The 26,945-nt window shown below is 38.8% G+C and overlaps 3 protein-coding genes across 3 annotated transcripts; 1 reads left to right on the top strand and 2 right to left on the bottom strand.

The window, feature by feature from the left end:
- Positions 1 to 780: 780 nt before the first annotated feature.
- On the bottom strand, positions 781 to 1,889 carry LOC135200413 (acanthoscurrin-1-like). The gene is made up of 2 exons (XM_064229041.1): positions 1,849 to 1,889; positions 781 to 1,561 (listed from the first exon to the last, which is right to left on the bottom strand). The coding sequence occupies exons 1-2, from the start codon at positions 1,858 to 1,860 to the stop codon at positions 923 to 925; spliced, it is 651 nt and encodes a 216-aa protein (XP_064085111.1). The 5' UTR covers positions 1,861 to 1,889; the 3' UTR covers positions 781 to 922.
- An 8,557-nt stretch (positions 1,890 to 10,446) lies between these two features.
- Positions 10,447 to 18,655, bottom strand: LOC135199723 (adhesive plaque matrix protein-like). Its single transcript, XM_064227877.1, has 3 exons — positions 18,648 to 18,655; positions 11,669 to 12,311; positions 10,447 to 11,508 (listed from the first exon to the last, which is right to left on the bottom strand). The coding sequence occupies exons 1-3, from the start codon at positions 18,653 to 18,655 to the stop codon at positions 10,447 to 10,449; spliced, it is 1,713 nt and encodes a 570-aa protein (XP_064083947.1).
- Positions 18,656 to 19,025: 370 nt separating this feature from the next.
- On the top strand, positions 19,026 to 20,490 carry LOC135199722 (uncharacterized). Its single transcript, XM_064227876.1, has 3 exons — positions 19,026 to 19,147; positions 19,443 to 19,882; positions 20,223 to 20,490. The coding sequence occupies exons 1-3, from the start codon at positions 19,136 to 19,138 to the stop codon at positions 20,488 to 20,490; spliced, it is 720 nt and encodes a 239-aa protein (XP_064083946.1). The 5' UTR covers positions 19,026 to 19,135.
- The last annotated feature ends 6,455 nt before the right edge of the window (positions 20,491 to 26,945 follow it).

Here is a 26,945-nt window from a genome sequence, read left to right as displayed (position 1 = left end):
TTTCATTCAAATTTATGTTATCTACCCCCAGGAGTATTGGGGACATTCTCTAACTTAATGTGAAATGGCAACTTTATATTTTCTCTTTCTGTTAGCTGTTTCTGTTTTTGCTATTTCAATGGTACATGTCTCTTACCTTGCTGACGATATGGTAATGAACCAGGTTGGATATGCCATACCATGAAAAAATAATGCTTTATATGAAATTTACAAGTTAAGCTAAATAAGCTGGGTCACGAAGTCTGTAGCCCCTTTGGAAAAGACCTACTCCCCTCATTCCTTGATGAACATATGTTATGATAAATAGCCAATGTACAAACTGGTTTGAGTGAATTTCCCGTATATACGTAGACTTCAGTTGTGAAACCCGTCTGGGTTTTTCTACTGACACATCTAAATACAAAGCCATACAAAAGATGTTTTAAGCAGAATAACAAAGTTAAGAAGACAGATCAATGTTTTGAGGTGCTTTGGTCATCGAGAAATAGCTGAGTACCGAGAGACTGGGAGAAAGTGTCGGATAATTCGGTAGTTCTGGAGAAGGGAAGGGTCGGAAACCGCGAGTATTGAATGCATAGTCTGGAAAAGGTATTGGAACTAAGTACCTTGGAGACTTCGGTTTCCAGGAAGTGCGAGATTGGGTGAAATGTTAGAGTGAATAGTGAAGTGTACTGACTTCGGAGGGTCACTGCTGAGCCGAGGACCCTATTGAGTGGACATAAGAGTTGAAAGCCACTGATGTTTAGGAAGATCTGAGAATTATCGTAAAGAAAATGAATGCATAGTTCTTTTTCGATTTATTTGCTTATTAGTAAAACTTCGTGGAACAAAATATACATTATACATAAAGAGAAGTAACTCATAACAGAAGCAGCATCAGTGTAGACTTTGATGTAAGGTTCTTCATCTGGTATCCTCTTGCTTAGTACCATCCGGAGCCATAACCCTTCTGGTTTCCGTAAGCATTGATATCGGGGGCTGCTGCAGCCTTAGCTGCCAGATGGCTGTAGTGTCGGTAGAATTGGGCTTTTGCTGAGGACACAGCTGGAGTGTCTACGACTATGCCGTCGTACAGGGGAGCTCCACCGTAGCCATAGCCTCCACCATGGCCTCCACCATGGCCGTGGCCTCCACCATGTCCAAAGCCTCCACCATGACCAAATCCTCCTCCACCATGGCCAAATCCTCCTCCACCATGGCCAAATCCTCCTCCACCATGGCCAAATCCTCCTCCGCCATGTCCAAAGCCTCCACCATGGCCAAAGCCTCCTCCTCCATGTCCATATCCTCCACCATGGCCATGGCCACCTTTTGCAACGGCTGCCAACTGCCTCTGGTAAGCGTGGTAGAAGGCATTCTTAGCAGCAGCCACCTCGTAGGTATCAGAGACAGGGATGACCTTCCCTCCGATGCCTGCTGGGACGGACGAAGCCAAAGGCGCACTAAATCGAGGCTGGTAGTAACCTCCTCCTCCTCCTCCACTTCCATGAGGATCCCATCCGGAGCCGTAGGCCTGATGGGGGTCGCCTGCTGAGCACACCCCCAAAAATGCCAACGTGACCTGGAAGCATTTTCAATTCATGAAGAAACATAGTCTTAGTGGTTATAATACCCTGAACTGTATGTTGTCATATATATGTCAATATCAGTTTGAAAATTATTGGTCATTATTAAAATTTTTCAAATGATGATCCTTTTTTTTGTATTTTGAAGGTTTTATGAATGGGTTAATTGTAGAGAGAGACGGTGATCTGAACACCTTTTAGAAGTAATCGTAAGTCAAATGAAGAATGGAAGTTGAATTAATATTTGCAAACCAAAACACGAAACTTTCCAAAAATCTCTTACCAGAACCTTCATCGTTGCTCAGTATTGAAAGAGCTTTTGAGTTACTCTGTGATGAATGTCGACTGGCCTTTGCTTTATATACAGGCAATATCTTTAACCCAGCCCCCCCCTCTCCCCCACCTCAGCCTCCAGTTCCGTCAGCATAGGCACAAGCCCTGCCTTCGCTGACCAACCACGAAAATCCCTCACTGACCCAAAAAACAAAAAAAAAAAAAAAAAAAAAAAAAAAAAAAACAAAAAAAAAAAAAAAAAAAAAAAAAAAAACTCGTAAAATATGATATGCACAGTCATGCATCTTTAAAAGAATAATGCTGAAAGCAAGATGACCTATAATGAATAGGTTATAAAACTCGGCGCAAGATGGCAGCACGTGACAGAGAACCAAAGGGGAGTGACAATGCCTCATATAAAATCACCTTGAGTTTCTGCTTCGTTCGCAGAACGACCAATAAATAAATTAGATCAAAAGAGAAGGAAGAATTGTAAGAATAAAAGAGACTAATCCAAAGTCGTACTCTGGAAAACCTGGATGACTGAATTCATTGAATCCACATACTCACGTCAACCGCTCTAAAAGAGTAAATAATTCATCTTGAAAACGATCATTCATCCTTAGGTTTTAATCCCGTTAGGTGTACCTAATTGTCAGTAAACTTCTGTATCGTTGTTTATCTTAATATTATTACTATTACTATCATCACCATTACTATACTATTCTAATTGCTCGACATGGACATATATTCATATGGAAGAAGTCAGAATTCCCAATCTCTATTTTTCTTTATTTGCAAAATTCAAGAAAATTCAATAGGTTCATGTTGAAGAATATATTCATGGAATTAACGACTGAAAATCGTAATTAAACCGTCATATTTCCCTCGCAGAAACATTTCTCTACTACGTTTAGACGAAATTCAAAGCTAATTAGACGATATACCTAAACGAATGAGTAGAAACCCAATTCATGCTCTCGTATTGAATACTCTGTTTTGCTCCATGAAAAATATATATTAGCCCATTCAGTAAATAACGGGCTATCCTTCGTGTTTGACACAGATATGAAGCAAAATAGAAAAATTAAATTGTGATTGTCAATTGCAATAAAACCCTTAATGTTCTATGGTCAATTACTGCTTCCAAATTTGTCGGTCGTTTGTGATAAGCAATTTCGGCTCGTTTGGCAAAAAAAAAAAAAAAAAAAACCGGTTTTGTTCCATTGTTGCTGTATTGTGAAAGATAAATAGGAATTAATTCTTTTTCAAAAGTGGTCTATCAGCAGTGAACTTTATAGTTAATATGACACACACACACACACACACACACACACACATATATATATATATATATATATATATATATATATATATATATATATCATATATATATATATATATATATATATATATATTTATATATGCATATTACGAACAGAATTAATTTAAAAATTTCTAAAATCTTTTATGTCTTACATGTAACAACCACAAAATAAAAACGTGTTAATAAGGCTGTAGTTCTAATCTGAAGACCACTTGAGTTCGTTACTTAGTGTTTGTGTGTGTTGGGGGGAGGGGGTGTTCGGGTCGGGCGGACGGGTTAAAGGCGGTTGGTGGTTGTCCCTTCTCCTCAGCATCTATACTGAGAAAAATCAGTATTAAACCACGCATCTTTCAACTGGTTTCGTGAAAATCATTTCCAAACAAAACTGGAAAAAGAGATTCTGGAAGACAAGGCTGAAATTCCTTTCTAGATCCCTCAGGGTTTTAGATTCCTCAGGCCTTTTCAGGTTCTTCAGGCATTTTTAGATTCCTCAAACCTTTTCAGGTTCTTCAGGCCTTTTCAGATTCCTAAGTCATGTAATAGACCGAAGATAACTCGCCTCGTGTAACGAAGGCAATTGCTTTGTCAGGGACATTTGTCTCACAGTTAAACGAATACAGCGCAGCTCAAATCCCTTTCTGCTACTCCACGTCCATAAGATTTCGTGATTTTCACAGCGTATGAATTAGGATAAAACACAACCCTTTTCTTAAAGGATACAGTTTAAAAAATCCTTAAGCTTTCCATTACTTCCAAGGCAGTGATATAAATAAAAGACAAGATACGACCCATTGCTCGAATGTAAATCTTGGTATAATGTTAAGGGAATACAATTAAAATACTTAAGCTTTTCATTATTTACACAGCAATGATATAAATAAGGAGAAAATGGGAGAACCGTTACTTGAATTTAAATTACGGTATGTTGCTAAAAAATACTATTAAAATTCCCAAGCTTTTCGTGGACTCCTGCCCTCATCTTCAGGAGGGGAATGAAACGAAATATGACTATCTATGCAGACTGAATTTTTATTTATAATGTTAGATTATAGTAAGTCCCTACTTGATCTTGTGATTACTTGACCCATCTGATTAGTTGTGGGTAGGCTGCCCATCTGCTGCTGTTTAATGAGAGGGAGCAGATGGGTGGCTTTTAATCCAGCCATAGGTCACAAAAGTCTCGAAGGAGTAAGTCAGAATCATCACCATTCATTATGAATCTAGGGAGCTTAGTTTCTCTATGAACATGCCTGGCATTTATCGTATCTCAAGTATTCACCATAAGGGAGGTAGCGCCATCAGTGCAACTCACATGTTGCACTGTAGGCATTACCTAAGGTTCTTTGCAGTGGCCCTTCGGTCCATAGCTGCAGCCCCTTTCATTCCTTTCATTGTGCAACGGTGAGGTTTGCCTCCTGTTAAGCCCTGAATTCATTGTATGATTTCATTCAAATTTATATTATCTACCCCCAAGAGTATTGGGGACATTCTCTAACTTAATGTGAAATGGCAACTTTATATTTTCTCTTTCTGTTAGCTGTTTCTGTTTTTGCTATTTCAATGGTACATGTCTCTTACCTTGCTGACGATATGGTAATGAACTAGGTTGGATAAGCCATACCATGAAAAAATAATGCTTTATATGAAATTTACAAGTTTAGCTAGATAAGCTAGGTCACGAAGTCTGTAGACTCTTTGGAAAAGACCTACTCCCCTCATTCCTTGATGAAGATATGTTATGATAAACAGCCAATGTACAAACTGGTTTGAGTGAATTTCCCGTATATACGTAGACTTCAGTTGTGAAACCCGTCTGGGTTTTTCTACTGACACATTTAAATACAAAGCCATACAAAAGATGTTTTAAGCAGAATAACAAAGTTAAGAAGACAGATCAATTTTTTTAGGTGCTTAGGTCATTGAGAAATCGCTGAGTACCGAGAGACTGGGAGAAAGTTGTCCAGCTTTAATTTCGGCTAGTTCTGGAGAAGGGAAGGGGTCCGGAAACCGCAATTGTAGTTCGAATTGCATATGTCTGGAAAAGGGTATTGGAACTAAGTTACCTTGGAGACTTTCGGTTTCCAGGAAGTGCGAGATTGGGTGAAATGTTAGAGTGAATAGTGAAGTGTACTGACTTTGGAGGGTCACTGCTGAGCCGAGGACCCTATTACGTGGACATAAGAGTTGAAAGCCACTGATGTTTAGGAAGATCTGAGAATTATCGTAAAGAAAATGAATGCATAGTTCTTTTTCGATTTATTTGCTTATTAGTAAAACTTCGTGGAACAAAATATACATTATACATCAAGCAGAACGTAATCTCATAACAAAGCAAGCGTCATCAGTGGTTAGACTTTTGATTGTAAGGGTTTCTTCATCTGGTATCCTCTTGCTTAATACCCTCCGGAGCCATAACCCTTCTGGTTTCCGTAAGCATTGATATCGGGGGCTGCTGCAGCCTTAGCTGCCGGGAATGGCTTGTAGTGTCGGTAAATTTGGAATTTGGTTGCTTTTGCCGGGGACGAACAGCCTGGGATTGTCTACGAACTATGCCCGGTTCGTGACATGGGGAGCTCCGACCGTAGCCATAGCCCTCCACCAATGGCCTGACCCCCCATGGTCCGTGGCCTTCCACCATGTCCAACAGCCTCCCACCATGAACCAAATCCCCTCCTCCACCAATGGCCAATCCTCCTCCCCACCATGGACCAAAATCCTCCTCCACCCATGGCCAAATATCCCCTCCTCCGCCATTGTCCAAAGCCTTCCAGCCATGGTCCAAAAGCCTCCTCCTTCCATGTTCCATATCCCTCCACCATGGCCATGGCCACCTTTTTGCAACGGCGCTGACCAACTGCCTCTTGGTAAGCGTGGTAAAGCGAATTCATTTTAAGCGGCAGCCACCTCGTAAGGTATCATAGGACAGGGATGACCTTCCCTCCGGATTGCCTGCTGGAACGGACGAAGCCAAAGGCCCAGTATATCGAGGCTGGTAGTAACCTCCTCCTCCTCCTCCGCCTCCATGAGGATCCCAGCTGGAGCCATAGGCCTGATGGGGGTCGCCTGCTGAGCACACCCCCAAAAATGCCAAAGTGACCTGGAAGCATTTTCAATTCATGGATAAACATAGTCTTAGTGGTTATAATACCCTGAACTGTATGTTGTCATATATATGTCAATATCAGTTTGAAAATTATTGGTCATTAAAATTTTTCAAATGGTGAGCCTATTCTGTGTATTTTGAAGGGTTTATGAATGGGTTAATTGTAGAGAGAGACGGTGATCTGAACACCATTTAGAAGTAATCATAAGTCAAGTGAAGAATGGAAGTTGAATTAATATTCTCAAACCAAAACACGAAACTTTCCAAAGATCTCTTACCAGAACCTTCATGGTTGCTCAGTATTGAAAGAGCTTTTGAGTTACTCTGTGATGAATGTCGGCTGGCCTTTGCTTTATATACTGGCAAAATCTTTAACCCAGCCCCCCTCCCCCACCTCAGCCTCCAGTCCACGCTGGATGGGGCATACTCCCTGCCTTCGCTGTCAACTGCGAAAATGCCTCGAATGACCAAGAATGACCCTCAAAATGCAATATGCACAGTCATGTCATGCATTGACAACAGCGCCTGCTTTGTTTTAAGAAGGAGGTGGGAAAAGCAAGATGACCTGTAGTGAATACATCTTAAAAAAAAAACACCGCTAGATGACAGCACGTGATGGCGACCCAATAAAAGAAGTAACAATGCCTCATATAAATTTGCCTTGAGTTTCCGCTTCGTTTGCGAAATGACGATGAAAAGTAGATTCAAAAGAGAAGAAAGAATAAAAGAACATAATGACACTGATTCAACAGCTCCTTCCGGATAATATTTATGATTAAATTCGCATCAATGGCTCGGAAAGAGTAGGCTATTGTACTCGGAAAACGACTATTCGGTTTATGTTTGTGCTCCTGTTGAGAATATTCTCTTATCCATAAATTCTGATATCGTGATTTTTCACACGACTGCTATTGCCATTAGTTTTCTCATTATTTCTCTGAATCATGCTCAGTAACTGTTGCAGTGTGGGGTCTTTAGCGGTGGGAGGCTTAAAACAACATTCTTTGGAAGCTTCAATTTCATGTGAATAGATTTCATCTACTGAAATGAAAATAATAATAATAATAATAATAATAATAATAATAATAATAATAATAATAATAATAATAATCATACTTGGAGGAAGAAGCCAAAAAAGACACTATGTTGCAAAGAAAAATTCTCGAAAGTAAAGTAGCATAAGTCCACAAAGATATCATTTTTATAACAAAAATTATTATTGAGAATTTGAGGCAACATATTTTCTCACATAGCTTGCTTTAATTACTTTATTCGACCTTGTACTTAATTGTCCTCGGAAAGAAGAGGAAAATTCAGAAAATTCTCCGAGTACAAAATGAAAATGTTTGTAAAGCGGTTACAAAAGTATTGAAACTCAAAATTACAATTATAGATCATCAACCCTCATACCCTTACCCACTTCAAGAGGCTAGCCTATCGCTTCCTTGGGATTAAAACTCAAACCTTTACCCCATATTCTTGCTTGTTCAGGTCTGGTCTGCATAGCAGTGTTTTCAACCTTTTTTTGGCCCATCACCCTTTCACCATAATATGTCAGAATAATATCCCCAACCCCCTTTCCAAAATTGTCCGCCTCGAAAGGTACATTCCAAATAATATGCGACAAAAATACTAGCGCAAACACACAAGCTAGCGGAGGGAAAGCCCAGCTTTACCTCTCAGTAGCGCGGACCGATACATACACTGCATTTTGTGTGGTCCTGGAGCCAGTTTGAGTCTGCCAATCTGTGGTCATAATCCCTACCACCCACCCACCCGCCCCCATTGAAACACTGAAACTCCTCCCTAGAGTTTGAAAACCACATTAGGATTTCTATTCTATTAGTCCCCTCCTGGAAAAAACTTTGCAAGGGACCAAAGACATAAAAAGCTTCTCATTGATCTGATTCATTCAGGCCTGGGCTATTTAGGGATATGAGAATTTCTGTCTCAGACTTTTCATTGGAAAGAAAATTGTCATTTTCTAGCATCATGTTTAATACTACTCAGTTTGCCGTTTTTTTTTTTTTTTTTTTTTTTTTTTTTTTTTTTTTTTTTTTTTTTTTTTTTTTATTTATTTATTTTTTTTTTTTTTTTTTTTTTTTGCTACAACTAAGGTGTGGAATGGTTTGCCTGGTGCAGTTGGGGAATCTTCTGAACTCCGAAGAGCAAATTCATTCTTGCTCTATGATGACGTCTCCTGAATTTCAGTGTATCGGTTTCATTTCCAGCGTCAAGAAGAAATAAAGAAAGAATCCTTCTGTTCAGTTTTCTTCTCCGTAAGGTTCGTCAGTGAGCCTCATGCGGTGCACTGTAGGCATCACTTGAAAGGTTCGTTGCAGCGTCCCCATAGCTGCAACCCCTTTCATTCCCTTTCTCCCGTCTTACTGTCCTCAACCGTTTAATAACAATTGATTCATAATGCAACTGCGAGAACTTCCTCTTGTTTCACCCGTCAAACCTTTTCAGAGTCAATTTCCATTTCAGCGCTGAATGACCGCATCATAGGTCCCAACGCTTAGCAGTTGGCCTAAATTCGTGTTCTATTCTGCTCTCTGTTCTACTCAGTTTTATTTGTTGCTTGATTCCACGTCGTAATCTGGGACTTAACTGCATGATTTCATGACCATTGAAGGCGGCTGTCACCTTACAGTTAGACGCACTAATTGAAAGTTTCATTTTCACAGAAGTAATTGATTTAAAATGAATACGAAAGATAATGAAAAGCAATACTTATAACGGATTCGTGTGTAATATGTATCAAAAGAAATCATACCTTCTGTCATATCGTGGTTGAAGTCTTACACTTTCATTTTGAAGATCAAAAATAACACACAAACACACACACATATACATATATATATATATATATATATATATATATAAAGTATATATTGAATTGCTTTTTCAACATTTCTTGACTGTATTTTAAAACCCTTCATATAATTCCTCTATATAAATTGAGAAGACAGACCTATATATATATATATATATATTATCATATTATATTATATATATATATATCTATATATATATATATATATATATGTCTGTCTCTTCAATTTATATAGAGAATTATATGAGGTAAAAATACAGTCAGAAATGTTGAAAAAAGCAATTCAATATATATATATATATATATATTATATATATATATATGTGTGTGTGTGTGTATTTTTTGATCTTCAAAATGAAAGTGTAAAGATTCAACACGATATGACAGAATGGTATGAATTTCTTTTGAATACATGTACATCACGAATCCGTTATAAGTTGCTTTTCATTATTTCGTATTCCAATTTTAAATCAATTACTTCTGTGAAAATGAAACTTTCAATTAAGTGCGTCTAACTGGTAAGGGTGAACAGCCGCCTTCAATGGTCATGAAATCATGCATTGTTGTCCCAGATTAACGAACGTGGAATCAAGCAACAAATAAAACTGATAATGTATATATATATTAATATAATATTATTAATTATTTATATATATTATATAATATAATAATACTAATATATATATAAATATATAATATATAATTAATTATATTATATAATATATATTATGTATGTAATGTGTGTGTGTGTGTGTGTGTTGTGTGTGTGTTGTGTGTGTGTGTATGTATATAAGAAAGGTAGAAAGTTTGCTAATCCTCTTCCGTGATTCCCTTCACCAACCTTTTCTTTTTTTTTAGTTTCTTTACTATGGCTTAGCAATGATTTTCCCCTTATAGAAATCGTGTCCTATATGGAAGAAAGTTCACTGTGTTGTTGAATCCCAGAAAGCTGCCTGCTGCAGTTCTGTACTCTTCTCCAGAAAAAGTGGCTTCTCTGTGGTGGAAAATCAGAGATGAAATTTGCAATCTTAATCTTTTAGTTCGTTTAAGCTGCTGATCTAATTGATTCAGAAAATACTAAGACCCTTGACAAAATAGAAGCCCATTTTAAAATAAAGGAATAAGAAATAGCCTTTATCAATGAATCAACTTTATTTCTAGATTTTTATACACAATTCAATCACGAAAGTCAACAATATCTTATAACAGGAGGAACGACGTGTCGGTAGCATATCTGCGGAGTCAGTCAAGGGACCGGAAATCATTCGTTTAGTTGGACACAGCTTCCAACTGCCTCTGGTACGCCCTCTGGAAGGCCAATTACTTGGGCAGCCGTAGGACCTTACTTGAGTGTAAGGGGACCCTGAGGCTGGAGAAGGGCCTGGCGACGGGACCAGCAGGGGAATTTGAGGAGGGCGAAACGGACCCTGGCCCATCCAATGGCTTGGAGTTGGACATTGGAACTGTGTTTTGCAGGAACAACCTTCGCCACATATGCAGGGTCAGACTTGGCTTTGTATGCAGGATCTTCCTTTGCTCTGAATTCAGCTGCCGATCCAGGAACAACCTTTGCCACATATGCAGGGTCAGACTTGGCTTTGTATGCAGGATCATCCTTTGATCTGAATTCTGGTGTCGATGCAGGAACAACTTTCGCCACATATGCAGGGTCATACTTTGCTTTGTATGCAGCATCATCCTTTGTTTCAAATTTGGCTGAACCTTCAGGAGCAACCTTTGCCACATATACAGAAGATCCTTCATACCCATGGCTTGCTAAATATGCAGGGTCAGTCTTTGCTCTGTATGTAGCTGATGTCTGAGGAACAGCCTGGAGCTTATATTTATGTGATGTTTCAGAATCGTCCCTTACTACGTAAGCACCTGATATTGTTGGAACAGCCTTATACAAATATTTATCTTGTGAGTCAGAATCAGTCTTGATGACATATTTAGCTGAGTCTGCAGAATAAGGCTTTGCTGCATATTCAGCTGCAGTTTCTTGGTCAGGCTTATACAAATACTTGGAGGATGTTTCAGGATCAGTCTTCAGTACATACTTGACTGATGTTTCTGAGCCAGACTTTGCTCTGTATTCAGATGATGGTACTGGAACAGCCTTATACAAATATCTGCTTGATGTTTCTGGGTCAGTCTTCACCACATACTTAGCAGATGACTCAGAATCAGCCTTAAGCACATAGTCAGCTGATTTTTCAGAATCAGCCCTTGTCCTGGATTCAGGTGATGATGTTGGCACAGCCTTATACAAATATTTATTTGATGTTTCAGCATCAGTCTTTAGCACATACTTAGCAGATGACTCAGGATCAGTCTTCAGTACATACTTAGCTGATGTCTCAGAATCACCCTTTGTTCTAAATTCAGCTGTTGAAGGAGCAACCTTCGCCACATATGCAGATGATTTTGTTATCCATAACCATGCGCTTTGCTCAAATATGCCAGGGTGTCCAGTCTTTCTTGCTCATGTTAGGTAGGCTGCTGTTCCTGCGGAACCAGTTCTGGAGCTTATATTTATGTGATGTTTCAGGGTCGTCCCTTACTACGTAAGCACCTGATATTGTTGGAACAGCCTTATACAAATATTTGTCTGAAGTGTCAGGATCAGTCTTAATGACATATTTAGCTGAGCCTGCAGAATATGGCTGTGCTGCATATTCAGCTGCAGTTTCTTGGTCAGGCTTATACAAATACTTAGAGGATGTTTCAGGATCAGTCTTCAGTATATACTTAACTGATGTTTCAGAGCCAGATCTTGCTCTGTATGCAGGTGATGGTACTGGAACAGCCTTATACAAATATCTGCTTGATGTTTCTGGGTCAGTCTTCACCACATACTTAGCAGATGAGTCAGAATCAGTCTTGAGCACATATGACTCTGATTCAGACGAATCTTCAGTGGCCTCAAGTTGAGCTTTGTAGGCTCTGTAGAAAGCGTTAGTGGCAGCCCTGACTTCGGCTGTGTCACTGACGGGCGTGACCCTTCCATCAACGGCCGGGCAGGTGCACCAGCGGCAGCGAACGGGTGCCTCTGTTAGGCGGCTGGGGCTGGGGTTCTGAGTACTTGCTGGAAGCAGCAGCTTGTTTGGCAGCTCGGAAAGCTTCGAAGAAGCGAGTTCTCTCGGCTTCCACTTCGGGGGTGTATTGGGCGGAAGCCAGGCACACGCCAAACACAGCCAGAACCACCTGAGAGTAGAAACAATGACATGTTCTTACTGAGTGTGAAGAAGAGATAATACAGATGAAGCAAATACAAGGTAAGATGATCAATGTGAGTTTTTTTCAGTGGCATATATGTTCTTTAGGAACGTTTCATCTCGCAATTAGGCTATCAATGATTTTTATAGTTAGGATAAATATGGCTTTTTCTTCCAATATACATGAAAGAGACCACCACTGTAGCCAATCTGAAAAGAACTAAATTTTTAACATCAGCTTTGAAATATTTAGAAAAAGTACAGAAATGCGTCTATTGTGGATACTAAAACATCAATGTTCGTGAGTCACACATAAAATCTATATGAAGTTTAAAGTTTCACCCTTGTGGTTCATGTTCTTCAGTGTGTGTCATAGGTCTGGCCCTCTGGTGTTGAAATAAGCTGGAAACACCTTGGGAGTCGAAAGTTATCTCTGAAATTGCAGATTTCTCTGGGGGTGCCAAGCACCTTCCTCATCTTGGCATATGAGGCTGAATGGTGACTCATGTTGTCTCATGTGTTCTGTCCTTCAAAACATATCGCAAAATTTTAGGTTTTGAATGAAATTTTGTGGTGATGTGATGACACCATATGGAATCCCATATTAAATTTTGAGATGAAGCCCAAGGCAGATAAAGATAATAAAAACTTAAAAAGTTCTGCACCAACAGAAAAATAGGGGCAAAAGCAGAGGTTAGGTCCATCGAAAACTTCAAAATTTCCGTACCAACAGAGAAAATAGGCAAACACAGGTATTAGGTACTTCATAAACTCTTGAAGTTCTATACCACAGAGAACAAAAGGCAAAAGTTGAGATTAGGACATTTAAAAACTTCAAAAGTTCTGTACCAACAAAAAGAAAAGGCAAAAGCAGAAATTAGGCTTTTTTTTTAATCAAGGTTCTGTAACAACAGAGAATAAAGAAGAAAACTGAAATTAGGTACATTGAAAATTTCAAAAGTTCTGTGCCAACAGAAAACAAAGGCAAAAGCAGGGATTAGGTCCTTTAAAAACTTCAAAAGCTTTGTATCAACAAAGAGGAAAGGCAAAAGTAGAGATTAGGGCTTTTAAAAACTTCAAAAGTTCTGTACCAACAAAAGGAAAAGACAAACGTAGAGATTAGGACTTTTAAAAACTTCAAAAGTTCTTTACCAACAAAAAGAAAAGGCGAAAATAGAGATTAGGACTTTTAAAAACTTCAAAAGTCCTGTATCAACAAAGAGAAAAGGCAAAAGTAGAGATTAGGACTTTTAAAAACTTCAAAAGTTTTGTACCAACAGAGAACAAGAAGCAAAAGCAGGGATTAAATCTTTTAAAAACAACAGAAGTTCTGTACATGCAGAGAAAAAGGGCAAAAGTAGAGATTAGGCCAATTGAAAGCATCAAAACGTTTAGTACCAACAGGGAAAAAAAAGCCAAAAGCAGAAATTAGGATTTTTATAAGTCAAAAGTTCTGCGCCAACAAAGAAAAGGGACTAAAGGAGAAGTTAGGACTGTTAAAAACTTCAAAAGTTCTGTACCAACAAAGAAAAAGGGCTAAAGCAGAAGTGGGGCCTTTTAAAAACTTTAGAAGTTCTGCACCAACAGAGAACAGGAAGGAAAGTAGAGATTAGCTCTATTGAAGACTTCAAAGTTCCCGTACCAGTGTCCTCATGGTGATGATGAGCAGCTGCCGGACAAACTACGAAGATTCATCGTGATGATGTCCCCTTTTATACGAAATCCTGACGACCTAAAGGACGCAACTAGCCTGAACCAAAGCGTTCTGGTTCGCGAATTTCATTAACGTTGGTGTCCTCGCTGGTTTTTTTCTATTTATTTTTACATAAATATTAATTTTCAGTTGACCTTCTTCGGCGCGCTGGGTTATTTTGGATTCCGCTGTATTGAGGATGCGGTTCGTTGCCACTCAAAAACAGGTATGATGAGACTGGGATGTCCTTGCTGCGTGTTAATGTCTGTGTGTACGTGATTCCTTCGACGCTTCTCCTGGAAGGAGTGTCATCATCCTTGCCGGGTTATGCCTGAAGTATTACAATGTTTGGGAGGGAGAAGTGATGGCTGTGTTTTAGATTTTTAACAATCTTTTTAGTAATCTTTTTAACGACAAATTCGTCGGAGAACTTGATATTTACGTCAGTTAGATTTGAGAGACTAAACCCCACTCATACTTCAATTAAACTTTTCATAGGTGATGGAACGCTTTGGGTATTATGTAGCTAAATCCCATGTTGGTTGAAACTTTGCTTCTATGGAAATGTTAAATCCCTTCTTGATTACAATATCTATACTGCTAAATCCAATCTAATACGTAGTGTCTCCGTTTGACCAGGTAAATCCCCTTCTTTAGATGAAATTTATAGAATTTTGAAAATCAGTAAGATAAATCCTCCCTCTAACGTGAAACTTTTAGGATATGAGGAAACTAAATCATCCCCTTTCGGGAAATATCTCTTATGTGACAGAGACAAATCTCCCGTAACATAAAATTTTTCATATGTGACGATTTTAAATCCCATTTATCATTAAAGTTTCGAAGTCTGACGGAGTTAAATCTCCCTTTCCAAGAAAGCTTTTGCGATGGAAAAAAATCCTCTCTCACATGAAAGCTTTTTTAATGTGATTGAATAAATCCTCTCGCATGAAAGCATTTTTTAATGTGATAAATCCTCTTACATGAAGCTTTTTTTGATGTGATGGAACAAATCTTACTTTTAACTAATATTTTTTTTAATATCACGAAGATAAATCCCCTCTTTCTGATACTTTTCGTATGTGGCGAAGGCAAATCCCTTTTTATAAAAAGCATTCTGTATGTTACTAAGCTAAATCCCCTATTTCGTGAAAGTTTTTATGTGGCAAAGATAAATCCCTCTCTTGAGTGAACTTTTCTGTATGTGACAAACCCAAATCCCTTCTTAAAGAAAAAAAAAATCTTTTAACATCTGAAGGGTCTTATATCCCAATATATACCATAATTTTCCGCTGTGACTGGATTAACCGCTTTTACATAAATCCGTTCGTATGTTGCAAAGCTAAATCGCCACTTGCATGAAACTTTTCGTAAGCATCAGGACGTATTTCATCAAATATTTCCACTTTAATAAGAATTTTAATCATTAATAAGTGAAGGAATATACATATACTAATTATTTGTAGCTCTTAACATTTTTCTGGTAAATATCCTGTCAAATGTAGCTGTAGGAAACTGACAAGAGATTTTTTGCCTAAATTATTTTCTTTAGTTGATATACGCCATTTCATACACGCGAAACATTTGGTCGAAAGTGTGAATAAATATCTAATTTCATCTGACATAAAGATGCCTATGAAAATCTCCTCGTGGAATTGCTGACATATAAAAATTAGATTGTGAATAAATGTCTAATTTCATCTTACATAAAGATGCATATGAAAATCTCTTCGTGGAATTGCTGACAGATAAAAATTAGATTGTGAATAAATTGTCTAATTTCATCTGACACAAAAGATGGCCTATTGAAAATGCTTTCGTGGAAATTGTGAAACAGATAAAAGTTAGAATTAATGTTTTCTAGGGAACTTAATAGAGCAGCCTTAAAGGTCATGGTAGGTAATAACATTTCCTATTCTTGAAAAAAAAACAAAAAAACGAACGAACTATCATTCCATTTTGCACGTTGAGATTCCAAAGTATACCCATATGGCTGGCGGTTCCAATACTTAAAAGCATCTTTGTGTGGGAACATCATCCAGCCCATTCCTTCTGCAAATCAAAAACGCTTCCAGACCGCAATTCAATAAAAATGCAGTTGACATAATTTTCAATACAATCAAAGCAAGCAAAGTTCAGGTTTTCTTAAGAATTTTTACGATTTTCAAAGATTTTCCGTTTTAAGAAAATTTCTATAGAGAGATTTTGCCAGACAAAAATTTGTGCAAATTATAAGAAGTGTAAAATAAGAAGTGTAAAACATTCTCTTGTGAATCTTGAGTTCGTTCAAACGCCAAAGGAAGATGCATCGAGAACTGAAGAAGACGCGAACTTTGCTAATTGGTTATGTACTGTCTTCGTATAGGACTTACGAGACAGAGACACGAACATACCCACGAAGGGACGAACCAGTGGCTGAAGTGCAACTCGAAGTCCCCCGGAGCAGAGATTCATAATTAATTTAATCAGGCTTATCCCGAGGAATTAATGAAGAAGTTTGGCAGACGTCAATATCGTCAAGACAGTATAATAAACAAAACGAGTCAAACGAGATTTTTTTTTTTTTCGTCAAGGTTGTCGTATGTACCCAAAATTAAATGAAGGAGCCGGTGGATTTCTATAAATAATTATCCTAGTGCCTTCAATGCATATCACGCCTTGCATTATAGTCATTACTCTAAGCTCTTTGCAGCGTTCCTTCGACCCCTAATTCCATCCCCTTTCATTCCTATGTAATAATAATAATTAATAATAATAATAATAATAATAATAATATACTTAAGGAAGCAGACCCTCTCTCAAGCATACTTTATTAAAAGTAATGGCTGCTTCAGCAGCGTTACGCTTGTAGAGATTCTTCGCTATTTCCCGAAATAGCGGCTTTTTCCGTGCTACTTAGGACAGGCTAAGTAGAGTGCCTATAGAGGGCGATGATCAATTACCAGTATCAAAAATCGGGATTATATATTTGGAATTTTTCTACAGATAAATAACTATGATATCATAGTCATCAAAGTCATTAACGATATTCTCTCTCTCTCTCTCTCTCTCTCTCTCTCTCTCTCTCTCTCTCTCTCTCTCTCCCTCTCTCTCTCCTCTCTCTCTCTCTCTCCTCCTGTCTTCTCTCCTCTCCTTTCTGTAGCGATGTTTCTTTGTCTGGAGACTGCCATGACATTCCTCAAAGCTAATATACGTAGAATATACAAAGAACAGGACAAAATAAAACATACATAAATCTAGGGGGGGGAATTTTACATGTAGATGAAACCATGATATGAAAAACTATTGTTTAATTAATTCGGGCAAAATTACCCAACTTGTTGAATCAACATAAAAAATTATAATAAAAAATAATGGTAATAACAGTAGTAATAATGGCTTTCCTCAACCCTGTCCGAACAAATGTTTCATAGTGCAACTGCTTTGAGGTTTTCCTCCTGTTACGCTTTTAAAGACTTTTTGCTCTCAGTTTGCCTTTCTTGACGCCGGGAAGACCTCATTTTCTTAATAGGGTACCCAGGAGGCTTGGCCTTTGTGACCCGAAAATTCTCATATTCCTCCCTTCCTTTCCCTCCTATAACTATTATTGTAGTGTACATTGACATCAAGTAAATTGTCCTTATTTCACATATGAAAATCATCATTCGATACTATGGTGATTCTGTCTGATTTTTTATTAGACGACTTACTGATCTTTTTTAGGTAATCACCATTATTATTGTTAAAATAATCATTACAGTTATCATTATTTATTTTTTTTATGGGGGGGGGGTCTATCACAGTCCTCCAATTTGACTGGGTGGTATTACTATGTGGCCGTTTCTAGGATCACACTCTTCTGCAGGAGTCCTGGAGCTAATTCAGCCTTTCTAAGTTTTTATTCCAGTATTACCGTTTTCAGGGATCTTGGATTGCCTAGCTAGGGTTCCTATGATTATGGGTACAATTTCCATGGCATATCCCATTTCATATCCCTTCTTATTTCTATTTTGTAAGGTTCTTGATATTTATCCATTTTTCCCCTCTCTTCTTCTTTCAAACCTCTTGGTGTCCCATGGGGTATTGCGGAACATCAAATGAATGATACTTTTCTTCTTGACTTTGTCAATCAATCAAACGTCACGTCTTCGTCCTATTTTGCAGGTTATCACCCTATCCTGTTTGATACCATTAGTTATATTCCTTAGTATTATTATTATTATTATTATTATTATTATTATTATTATTATTATTATTATATTCCTAAGCTGTTTCTGGATTATTAATTTCAATAGTATTTCATCATCTAAGCTTATGGAAGCAAATGAATAACGATTTTTCGAGTCTCATTCAATGACATGAATGTTTATAACTCTCAACTGAAGGACAGATTCATTTCATTCCTTAGAGATTCAGAGAGCTGTTATGGTAACATGTTCTTTTTGATCTCAAGTACGATTTTTGTTCTGTTGAGAAGCCCGATTAGTGATCCACCCAATGTCTAGACATATCTCTCTCTCTCTCTCTCTCTCTCTCTCTCTCTCTCTCTCTCTCTCTCTCTCTCTCTCTCTCTCTCTCTTGCAATGTTGCCAAAGGATCCTGAAATATATCTATGGAACGATTTTCATTTGCATTGTGATTTACCTGATTTACCTGGGCATTACAATCTATAGAGATAATTTTCTTCATTAAAGTTAAACGGTTTCCGTCATTCTTTGGTTGTATCCAGGTTTTTTCTGAAAAGATTGACAAGCTGATCTTAAATCCCCTTGCCCACTTGGTCCTGAATTCATTCAGTATTTGTATTGTATACCAATTTATAACCATGGGCTGAGAGTCATATTGTTATCAGATATTTTTTCCACAGAATGGCTCCTTTATTCCTCAATACGGACGATTTCAGTCCATATTACGAACTCTTCCACATTTTTAAGTCGTCAACCTCGCGTTCCTTCGAAGCAAGGGGATAATGTCACATTAGAATAATAAATAAAAAGCGAAGACACTACCGTTAACAAAGTTCGCAAACCAGAATGCTTTGAGTGGATATAGTTGGTCCTTGGGCCGTCCGAATTCGTATAAAAGGGCCAAGATCACGTTGAGTAATCGTAGTTGCTGCCTGGCATCATCTGATCATCAACATGAGGACTCTGGTAAAGAACTTTCAGTTTTAAAAGAATCTAAATTCTGCTTTTACCTTTGTTGTCTATAGTTTAACTGCATCTCTGGTCTGGAAATCTCTAGTAGCCTGAAAGTAAAACTGTGGACCCTTTTTGGTCAGTATGATAGAACCAAGCAATGTTTTAAAACAATCAGAATGTTCAATAGTGCGAAATAGAGCACATCTCTTCAAAGAAAGATCTCCAATAACAGTGAAACATTTTGCATTACCTGTATCATTTCGTTCTTCACATTTAGTAAGAACAATGTCATTGTTTCTACTCTCAGGTGGTTCTGGCTGTGTTTGGCGTGTGCCTGGCTTCCGCCCAGTTCACCCCAGAAGTGGAAGCAGAGAGAACTCGCTTCTTCGAAGCTTTCCGAGCTGCCAAACAAGCTTCTTCCTCCAGCAAGTACTCAGAGCCCCAGCCAGCCTACAGAGGACCCTTCGCTTCCTCTGTGCCTGCCGGCGTTGATGGAAGGGTCACGCCCGTCAGTGACACAGCCGAGGTCAGGGCTGCCACTAACGCTTTCTACAGAGCCTACAAAGCACAAGTTGAGGCCACTAAAGGTTCGTCTGATTCAGCTTCCTATGTGCTCAAGACTGATCCTGCAACATCAGCTAAGTACGTGCTAAAGACTGATACTGCAACATCAAATAGATATTTGTATAAGGCTGTTCCATCACCCTTCTTACAAGAGCAAAGTGCTGGCTCTGAAACATCAGTCAAGTAATTTACTGAAGACTGATCCTGGAAACGTCCTCCAAGTATTGTATAAGCCTGATCCGGGAGGAAACTGCAGCTGAATATGCAGCAAAGCCCTATTCTGCCGGCCTCAGCTAAGTATGTTGTCAGACTGATCCTGAAAACATCGGGCCAAAATATTTGTTCAAGGCTGTTCCCAACAACATCATGGGACATATGTATGAAGGACGATCCTCAAACAACATATAAAATAATGATCTCCACGCTGTCCCTCAAACATCATCTACCTACAGAGCAAAGACTGATCCTGCATATTTAGCAAAACAAAGGTTATGAAGGATTCCTCCTTGTGTATGTGGCAAAGGTTGCTCCTTCAACAGCTGAATTCAGAACAAAAGGGTGATCCTGCATACAAAGCAAAGTCTGACTCTGCATATGTGGCAAAGGTGTTCCTGCAGCAACATATGTCCAAACAACCAAGATGGCCTGGACCATTCGCCTCCTCAGTACCTGCCGGCCTTCCAGGCTCTCCAGGGCAAGTTCCTTACACAACAAGAAGTGCTGGATGCAAGTATGCCTTCCAGAAGGCATACCAGAGGCAGTTGGAAGCTGTGTTCCAACTAAAAGAATGATTGCTGGCCCCCTTGACTGACTCTGCAGATATACCACCCAACACGATTCCTGCTGTTATAAAGATACTTGCTGACTTATGAGCGCATTGTGTATAAAATTCAGAGAAATAAAATTGATTCATTAATAAAAAGGTTGTTTGCTATTTCCCTATATTACATTCCCTATCCCTTTCGTCCCCACTATTTACTGACTCAGTTGGTTTGGTTACTACCTAAATGAACTATAAGACTGAGGTGGTAATTTTCAGCCTACTGAAAAATAGCATAATTTTATCTTATAAATCATTTAATCTTCGGCAAAATCCTCTTCCTGAAGAGGACACAGAAAAGATGGCAGCTTTGGGAAATCAACAACGCAGAAGAATTTATGCAAGAAAAAAAATAATTACTATATAATAGAAAAGGAACTACATAAAAACAAAAAAGCAGGTGGGTGAGGAACACAACGACAATTTCCTGTGGGATATTACAGATTGACTGATGAACACATCAACACCGGGAAGAGAAGTTTTTATAAAAATAAAAATGTGATATATTAACAGATCATTACTACTGGCATGACCATATTGATGTCATGCACAGCAAAAACACAAAAATAATACAAATAACAAGCATCGAGTACCTGTAGGATTTTGGCCTAAATTTGTGTACGTGTTTGAATGTTTAACTGTTTGGGAATCTATAGTTATCCATATATTTATTTTCTACACTCTTCAAATTGTTTTCTTTTTCTTCACATATGGAACTATTTGTCTATGAGAGATCACTTTGCAAGTGAATTGCCTTATAAGTTTTTTGCTCATCGACGCTTGCAAATTTTGGATAATAACAATTATAAAAATACTATCTCGGAAGAAGATCCCTCTGAAACACATTTCATTGAACCATTTCCAAAAGGTAAATGAAGCCAAAGGTAGAACTATGAAATACTAAGCCTAAAAGCAGATTTACAGAAATTTTTGGCTATATTTGATTGGTTGTCAATGCTTTGGTAGGGGTTCTTCCTTTTGGTGTCGTTGGATTTAGAGAGCCTTTTTACCACTGCACCCGTCAGTTGAATAATAAAGATGATCCTTTAAATGGTCTACTAAGAAGACTCCTGCCCAATATAGCACCTGCTCGACACCTGCACTAAGGAGGCTCCATTCATTGGTATACAAGGGCAAATATGGGTACAGATTGATGGAATAGCCATGGGTTCCCTCCTTAATGTGCTGTTCACCAACCTTTATTTAGGTGGTATTCAGCAGCGTTTCTTCAGTTGGACCCCCAGACCAGCAGTATAATTTTTTATAAAAGACGACACCTTCGATAACGTCAACGACGAAGAAGGACTGGAGACACAAAGGCACACCTTTGAGGAGGAATTTGTTCTGTGCCTCATTTAATAGAGAAGTATGGGTGACACCATTCCTTTTTGGACATCCGTGTCAACACCATTACTCAAGACTTTCACTTGCAGGTCCACCGTAAGCTCACCAACATCGGGCTCTGCCTCAATGGTCCATAGTGAATGAATTCCCAGATAAATTTATATCCGCCATCATGAATGCCTACATACTTCTTGCCTTTTCATAATCTTATTGGAACACCAAGAACATTCTTACCATTGGGCCATCAAGGTGACAAGAAATGCCATCAACAGGTGGTATTGTCAGGAGAACCACACTCTCGCTGTGAATGAGAACACCATTAGACTGTTCAACAGGGACTACATGAGCATTGAGTATAAGAAGCAGCAGCCCTGAAAAATGTTATTGAAGCCCATGTAAAACCCGCCAATGCGGACAAAAAAGCCAACTCACAATCTACTACAAGGATCAGAAGACAGTCCAGTACCTGATAACAAACAGCCCTATCACTAACAACAATCCCATGATGAGGAGAGGAGTGGTTTGCCAAATATCATAACCCTGTGAATGGATGTTGCCATTCGTACATTGGTATGAATATGACTCAACTCTCCAAGATGATATCCCCCAATGCCAGCAGATCGTAAGAAGCGAAAGAATCCCAGAAGACGAAAACAACCATTACCGCTTGTGATGTACGAAGACCTTCACCATCCTCCGATTGAAGCCGTTGCTGAATGTAACCCAGGAGACCCTTCTTCTCCCCATCACTGTCAGGAGAAAGTCAAGGTGCCTCACTGGGATAACAGTTCAGCCTCTCAATACTTCAGGCAGTTCATCCTACAACCAGAACTCCTGGGACTTGGCCCCAGCCAATCAGCATCTACATTAGATGAGCCATTGTGCTCCCAGACAAGATTTGACAACAAATCATATATTGCCAAAAATCTCTGTAAGCCAGGTTGTGTGTATAAATATGGCATATTTGTACCCCTCACTTCATTTGTCTTTTTGAAAATGGTAAACAGCTTTACCGAAACGTTAAGGAATAAATTAACTTCGACGGCTACTGTATGGTTTACCTGCTGCTATAAAGTAACTCATTCGAGATATTGGGAAGCTACAGTACAAACTCACTGGCATCCAGAAAGGCATTCAGCTCAATGAATGAAAAAAAATTACAATAATATTTTGTTTTTATCATAAACATAATTAACTTTCCTGCATTATATATATATATATATCTATATATATATATATATATATAATAATTAATAATATATATATATAATATATATCTTAAGAGGTGAAAAGAGGGGGAATGGCTAATAATATGTTTAAAGTGTTTTATATAATAATAAAGTCACATAGCTCTGCTTGCCTAGAGACAATGGTACACTGCAAAGTTCACAGGGAGAGCAAGGTATTTGCTGAACAAGCAACTTGTCTCAGAGGTCGTTCCCCGTTTGCGAGGCATGTGCATTCGTTTGTACGCGTATTACAGGCCTACTGGTTCAGGGTACTTGTGGAAGACGCATTCTTTGTGCAAAGGAGAGAACAAGCGGTTGCCCTAAGTGTCGGGAGAAACGCCCATCGAAAAGGTAAGACACGTTCTTTAAAAACTTAGAAAATCTGTTACCTTTTGGGAAAGAGAGAGAAGTGTGGAAATATTCTCTTTACGTAAATACTTTGAAAAGAGTGACGTGGGGTGTCTATATAACTATTATCTTTATTACAGATGGGTCCGATTCCATGGTTGATTAGGAATGGGATTCTCTAATTGACTAATACTAGACAGTGTGACTTGTTTGGGGTTTGAGAGTGTAACCTTAGTCCGGAAGGTAGAATGTTATCTTATTGGTTTTCTTTATGGGCAGATTTGGGTATTTGTGCCATTATGACTTGTTAATCATTTTGTTCTTTGTTATAACCAATTGCTTTGGGAAATAAATGATATTTTTGTATTATTTACGCAGTCTTAATAAGCCTCGTGACATCTTACAGTTGGCAACAGGTAAGAGTTCCCAGTTTGTGTAGTTTAGGGAATAAAGGGGGTGTAATAGTGGTGCCAGCGGTAAAGGCTTTTTATATATTTTTCAAGCTGTAGTACGCCCCGAAGGGACTTGGTGACCAGTTAGAAATAGGGGGTTTCGGTTTTTATTTTGATAGGAGAAGGGGTTATTAATCATGTCACAGGCAACTCAGGGTCATTACTGCTGATTCGACAGAGAGAAGCTGTTCCTCAGACAGTCTTCCTCTCCCAAGCCAAGCCAGTTGATTTCTTGAGATTACGGAATAAAGGTGTTTAAAAAGAGAGAAAAGAGGGGGGGAAAAAGTTTAGTTTTCGACATATTAAAGTGTTTCGCAGTTCGCGCATGTTTGCGGTGTATGTGAATTCGGTTTACGGTCATATGAAGACGTAAGTGTATTTTCGAGTTTTTTTTCTTTCTTATTTTTTTTTCCTCTTTTTGTTTTGTGGATTTTCTTTAACTTTTTGTTCTTGTTCATGTTCCTTGTGTTTGTGTGTGGCGAACTTGCCTGAGTGGGATTTTTGCGGCAAGTCGTGCCAGAGAGAGAGAGAGAGAGAGAGAGAGAGAGAGAGGAGAGGCGAGTTAGCTCGGAAACACCTTACGTTCTTACTTTTCCTATCCCTTTCTTATTATTATTAATTTTTTTTTTTTTTTATTGTCATTTTCGTGGGGTTGATTTTGTGATTGGGGACGGGGCACGCCTACCTTTTGTTATCTGTTGTTGGGAAAATATTTTTTTCTCCTTGATTGGGTTTAGTGTATATAAGTACATTGATGTTATTGAGATCGGGGAACAGCCTTGGGAAACAAGATAAAATGGCAGATACCAAACCGACGACGCTACTACATCACGTGACGAACATTTCTGCGGGGGTCAGCCCGTTCAAAGGGATCGTGGATGGCGCTTTGTCACAACCTTTGCATATTTTCATAGAGGGAGTTAATAACTATTTAGCGGGAAAGAATATAGTAGACGATGTAGAGGCATTCAGAGAGGCGAAAGCTTTGCTAGATTTCAATAAGAGACCTCAGTCATAGGTCAAGGAGTTTCCAATTTACGAAATGTCGTACCTGGACAGACTTGCAAGCATTTTTGAAAACAGCATATGGCTCAAAGGAACACGGAGATATGGTGAGAGACCTTCGAGGTCTTTATAAACTACGGAAAGGCACTAATAGCCTTGTAGAACATAGTTCAAAGCTGTTTGATGCAGTGGCAGATTGGGTAGGAAAATTGAAAACATCTAAATGGGTTACAGGGATAATCTCCCTCTAAATAATGTTCATAAACTGATCTATTTTCCCTGCTCTTACACGAGGTACCCGATGCAATAGTGGATAGCTTTGATGAAAAGGTTGAGCCTACCTCAGACGAAGAATTACTTTATACCCAAATAGATAAACACAGGTCTAAATGTCCCACCGTAGATAGCACAATTTTTAACGGGACAGGCCCGAGGGATAGAGTACAGAGAGACACGGAACTTTCTCCTCATCGTCTGTGTGCAAGAGTTGAGTATAACAAAAGATCGATCGATCAAAAGCAACAGCAGTTGCGTTGTTTCAACTGCAATAAACCAGGACATCCAAAGAAATTGTGTAGGGTTAAATATTGCGGAATGTGTAAAAGTACTGAGCATTATTGGCAGTCTTGTCCGTCTCAGATACGGAGAGAGGCGAGGCCTACACCGCAAGGTTCTGGTAATTATAATGTGAGAACTTCCCAGGCGGGTCAAACCAGAGGGCAAAGGGATCGGCGAAATTTTTGGAAGCCCGATCAACAAAAAGGGTACAGGTGATTGGTATATGCCATTGTGGTCTCGTGGGGACGCCCCAGAGCCCAAGCCCATAGTCTATGGAACAGTAGGGGATGTGGATATCCCGGTTTTCATAGACACTGGGGCATCAATAAATCTAATGGACTATAATTTGTATCAATCCATGTTCTCCAATTACCCTTTGCAGCCCTCTACGGAGACGGTGTGTGATGTGCAAGCCCATAGATTAAACACCCTGGGTTGTGTACAAATAAGGTTTGCTCTCGGTGACAGAGTGTTAACAGAACCTTTTTTGGTAATAAAAGGAATTGCCTTAAGTAATAAAATCTTGTTGGGTCATCCTGCTTGTAGAAGACACAAGATTTCGATCCATGCGGGTGCTAATGGGATAACAATCGGGAAAATGAATTACCTCATACCATATGAGGACGTGAATAGAATGGAGGACATGGAGGTTATTGAAAGAGGAGAGGTGCTCGGTGGTATTAATTGCGGTGATACGAGTGTTATGGGGAAAGGTAATGTTAAAACACACGTTGGTGATCTGGGAGATGATTACGGGAGTTCTATCAGAGTTCATAGTGGTAACAATGATACTAACAATACTGGTGATGATACTAATATGGATGTTGTTTCTGATACTAACAATGCTGGGGATAATACTGAGGGTGGTAATTTGTATGGGGCGGTGGCAAGGGGAGATACTAACCACAAATATAGAGGTGTTTTATTTGAAGACATTATGTTACTACCAGGTTCAAAGGTTATGGTAAAAGTTAAATTGAAGGAAATGAGAAAACCACAGATGTGTGTGTTATTGAAAACAGTGAAAAGCTCAGGGGAGTTGTTAGCACGGCATCGGTGAACAGTGTATCCAAGAATGGGGTTACGTGGGTGGAGCTATTAAACTGTAATGATACAGTTAGGAGATACCAGAAAAATACATATATAGTAGACTTCCATGATTGGAAATGCGATAGCGGTTCTGTGGCTATCGTAGAGGGGAAACCTGAGTTTTCGGAGGCAGAAATACAATCAAGGAAACAAACATTTAGTGAACATTTGGCTAATGCGGATTATAGCGAACACGTTGAAGCGATAAGCGGGCTCTTGGCGAAATTTGGGGATACGGTAGCCTTGCAAGGTGATAAATTGGGGTTGACTAATGTCTTAGAGCATAAGGTAAATTTGGAGAGCAACACAAAACCTATTTATATTCCTGCATATCGCATACCTTTCAAAATCAGAGAACAGGTAGAGAAAGAAGTTAATAGATGGGAAGAAGAAGGAATCAT

Source organism: Macrobrachium nipponense, chromosome 26 (genome assembly GCF_015104395.2).
Source record: "Macrobrachium nipponense isolate FS-2020 chromosome 26, ASM1510439v2, whole genome shotgun sequence".
Lineage (NCBI taxonomy): Eukaryota > Metazoa > Arthropoda > Malacostraca > Decapoda > Palaemonidae > Macrobrachium > Macrobrachium nipponense.
Note: the sequence above shows the minus strand (reverse complement) of the source record. Positions and strands in the feature narration are given on the sequence as shown.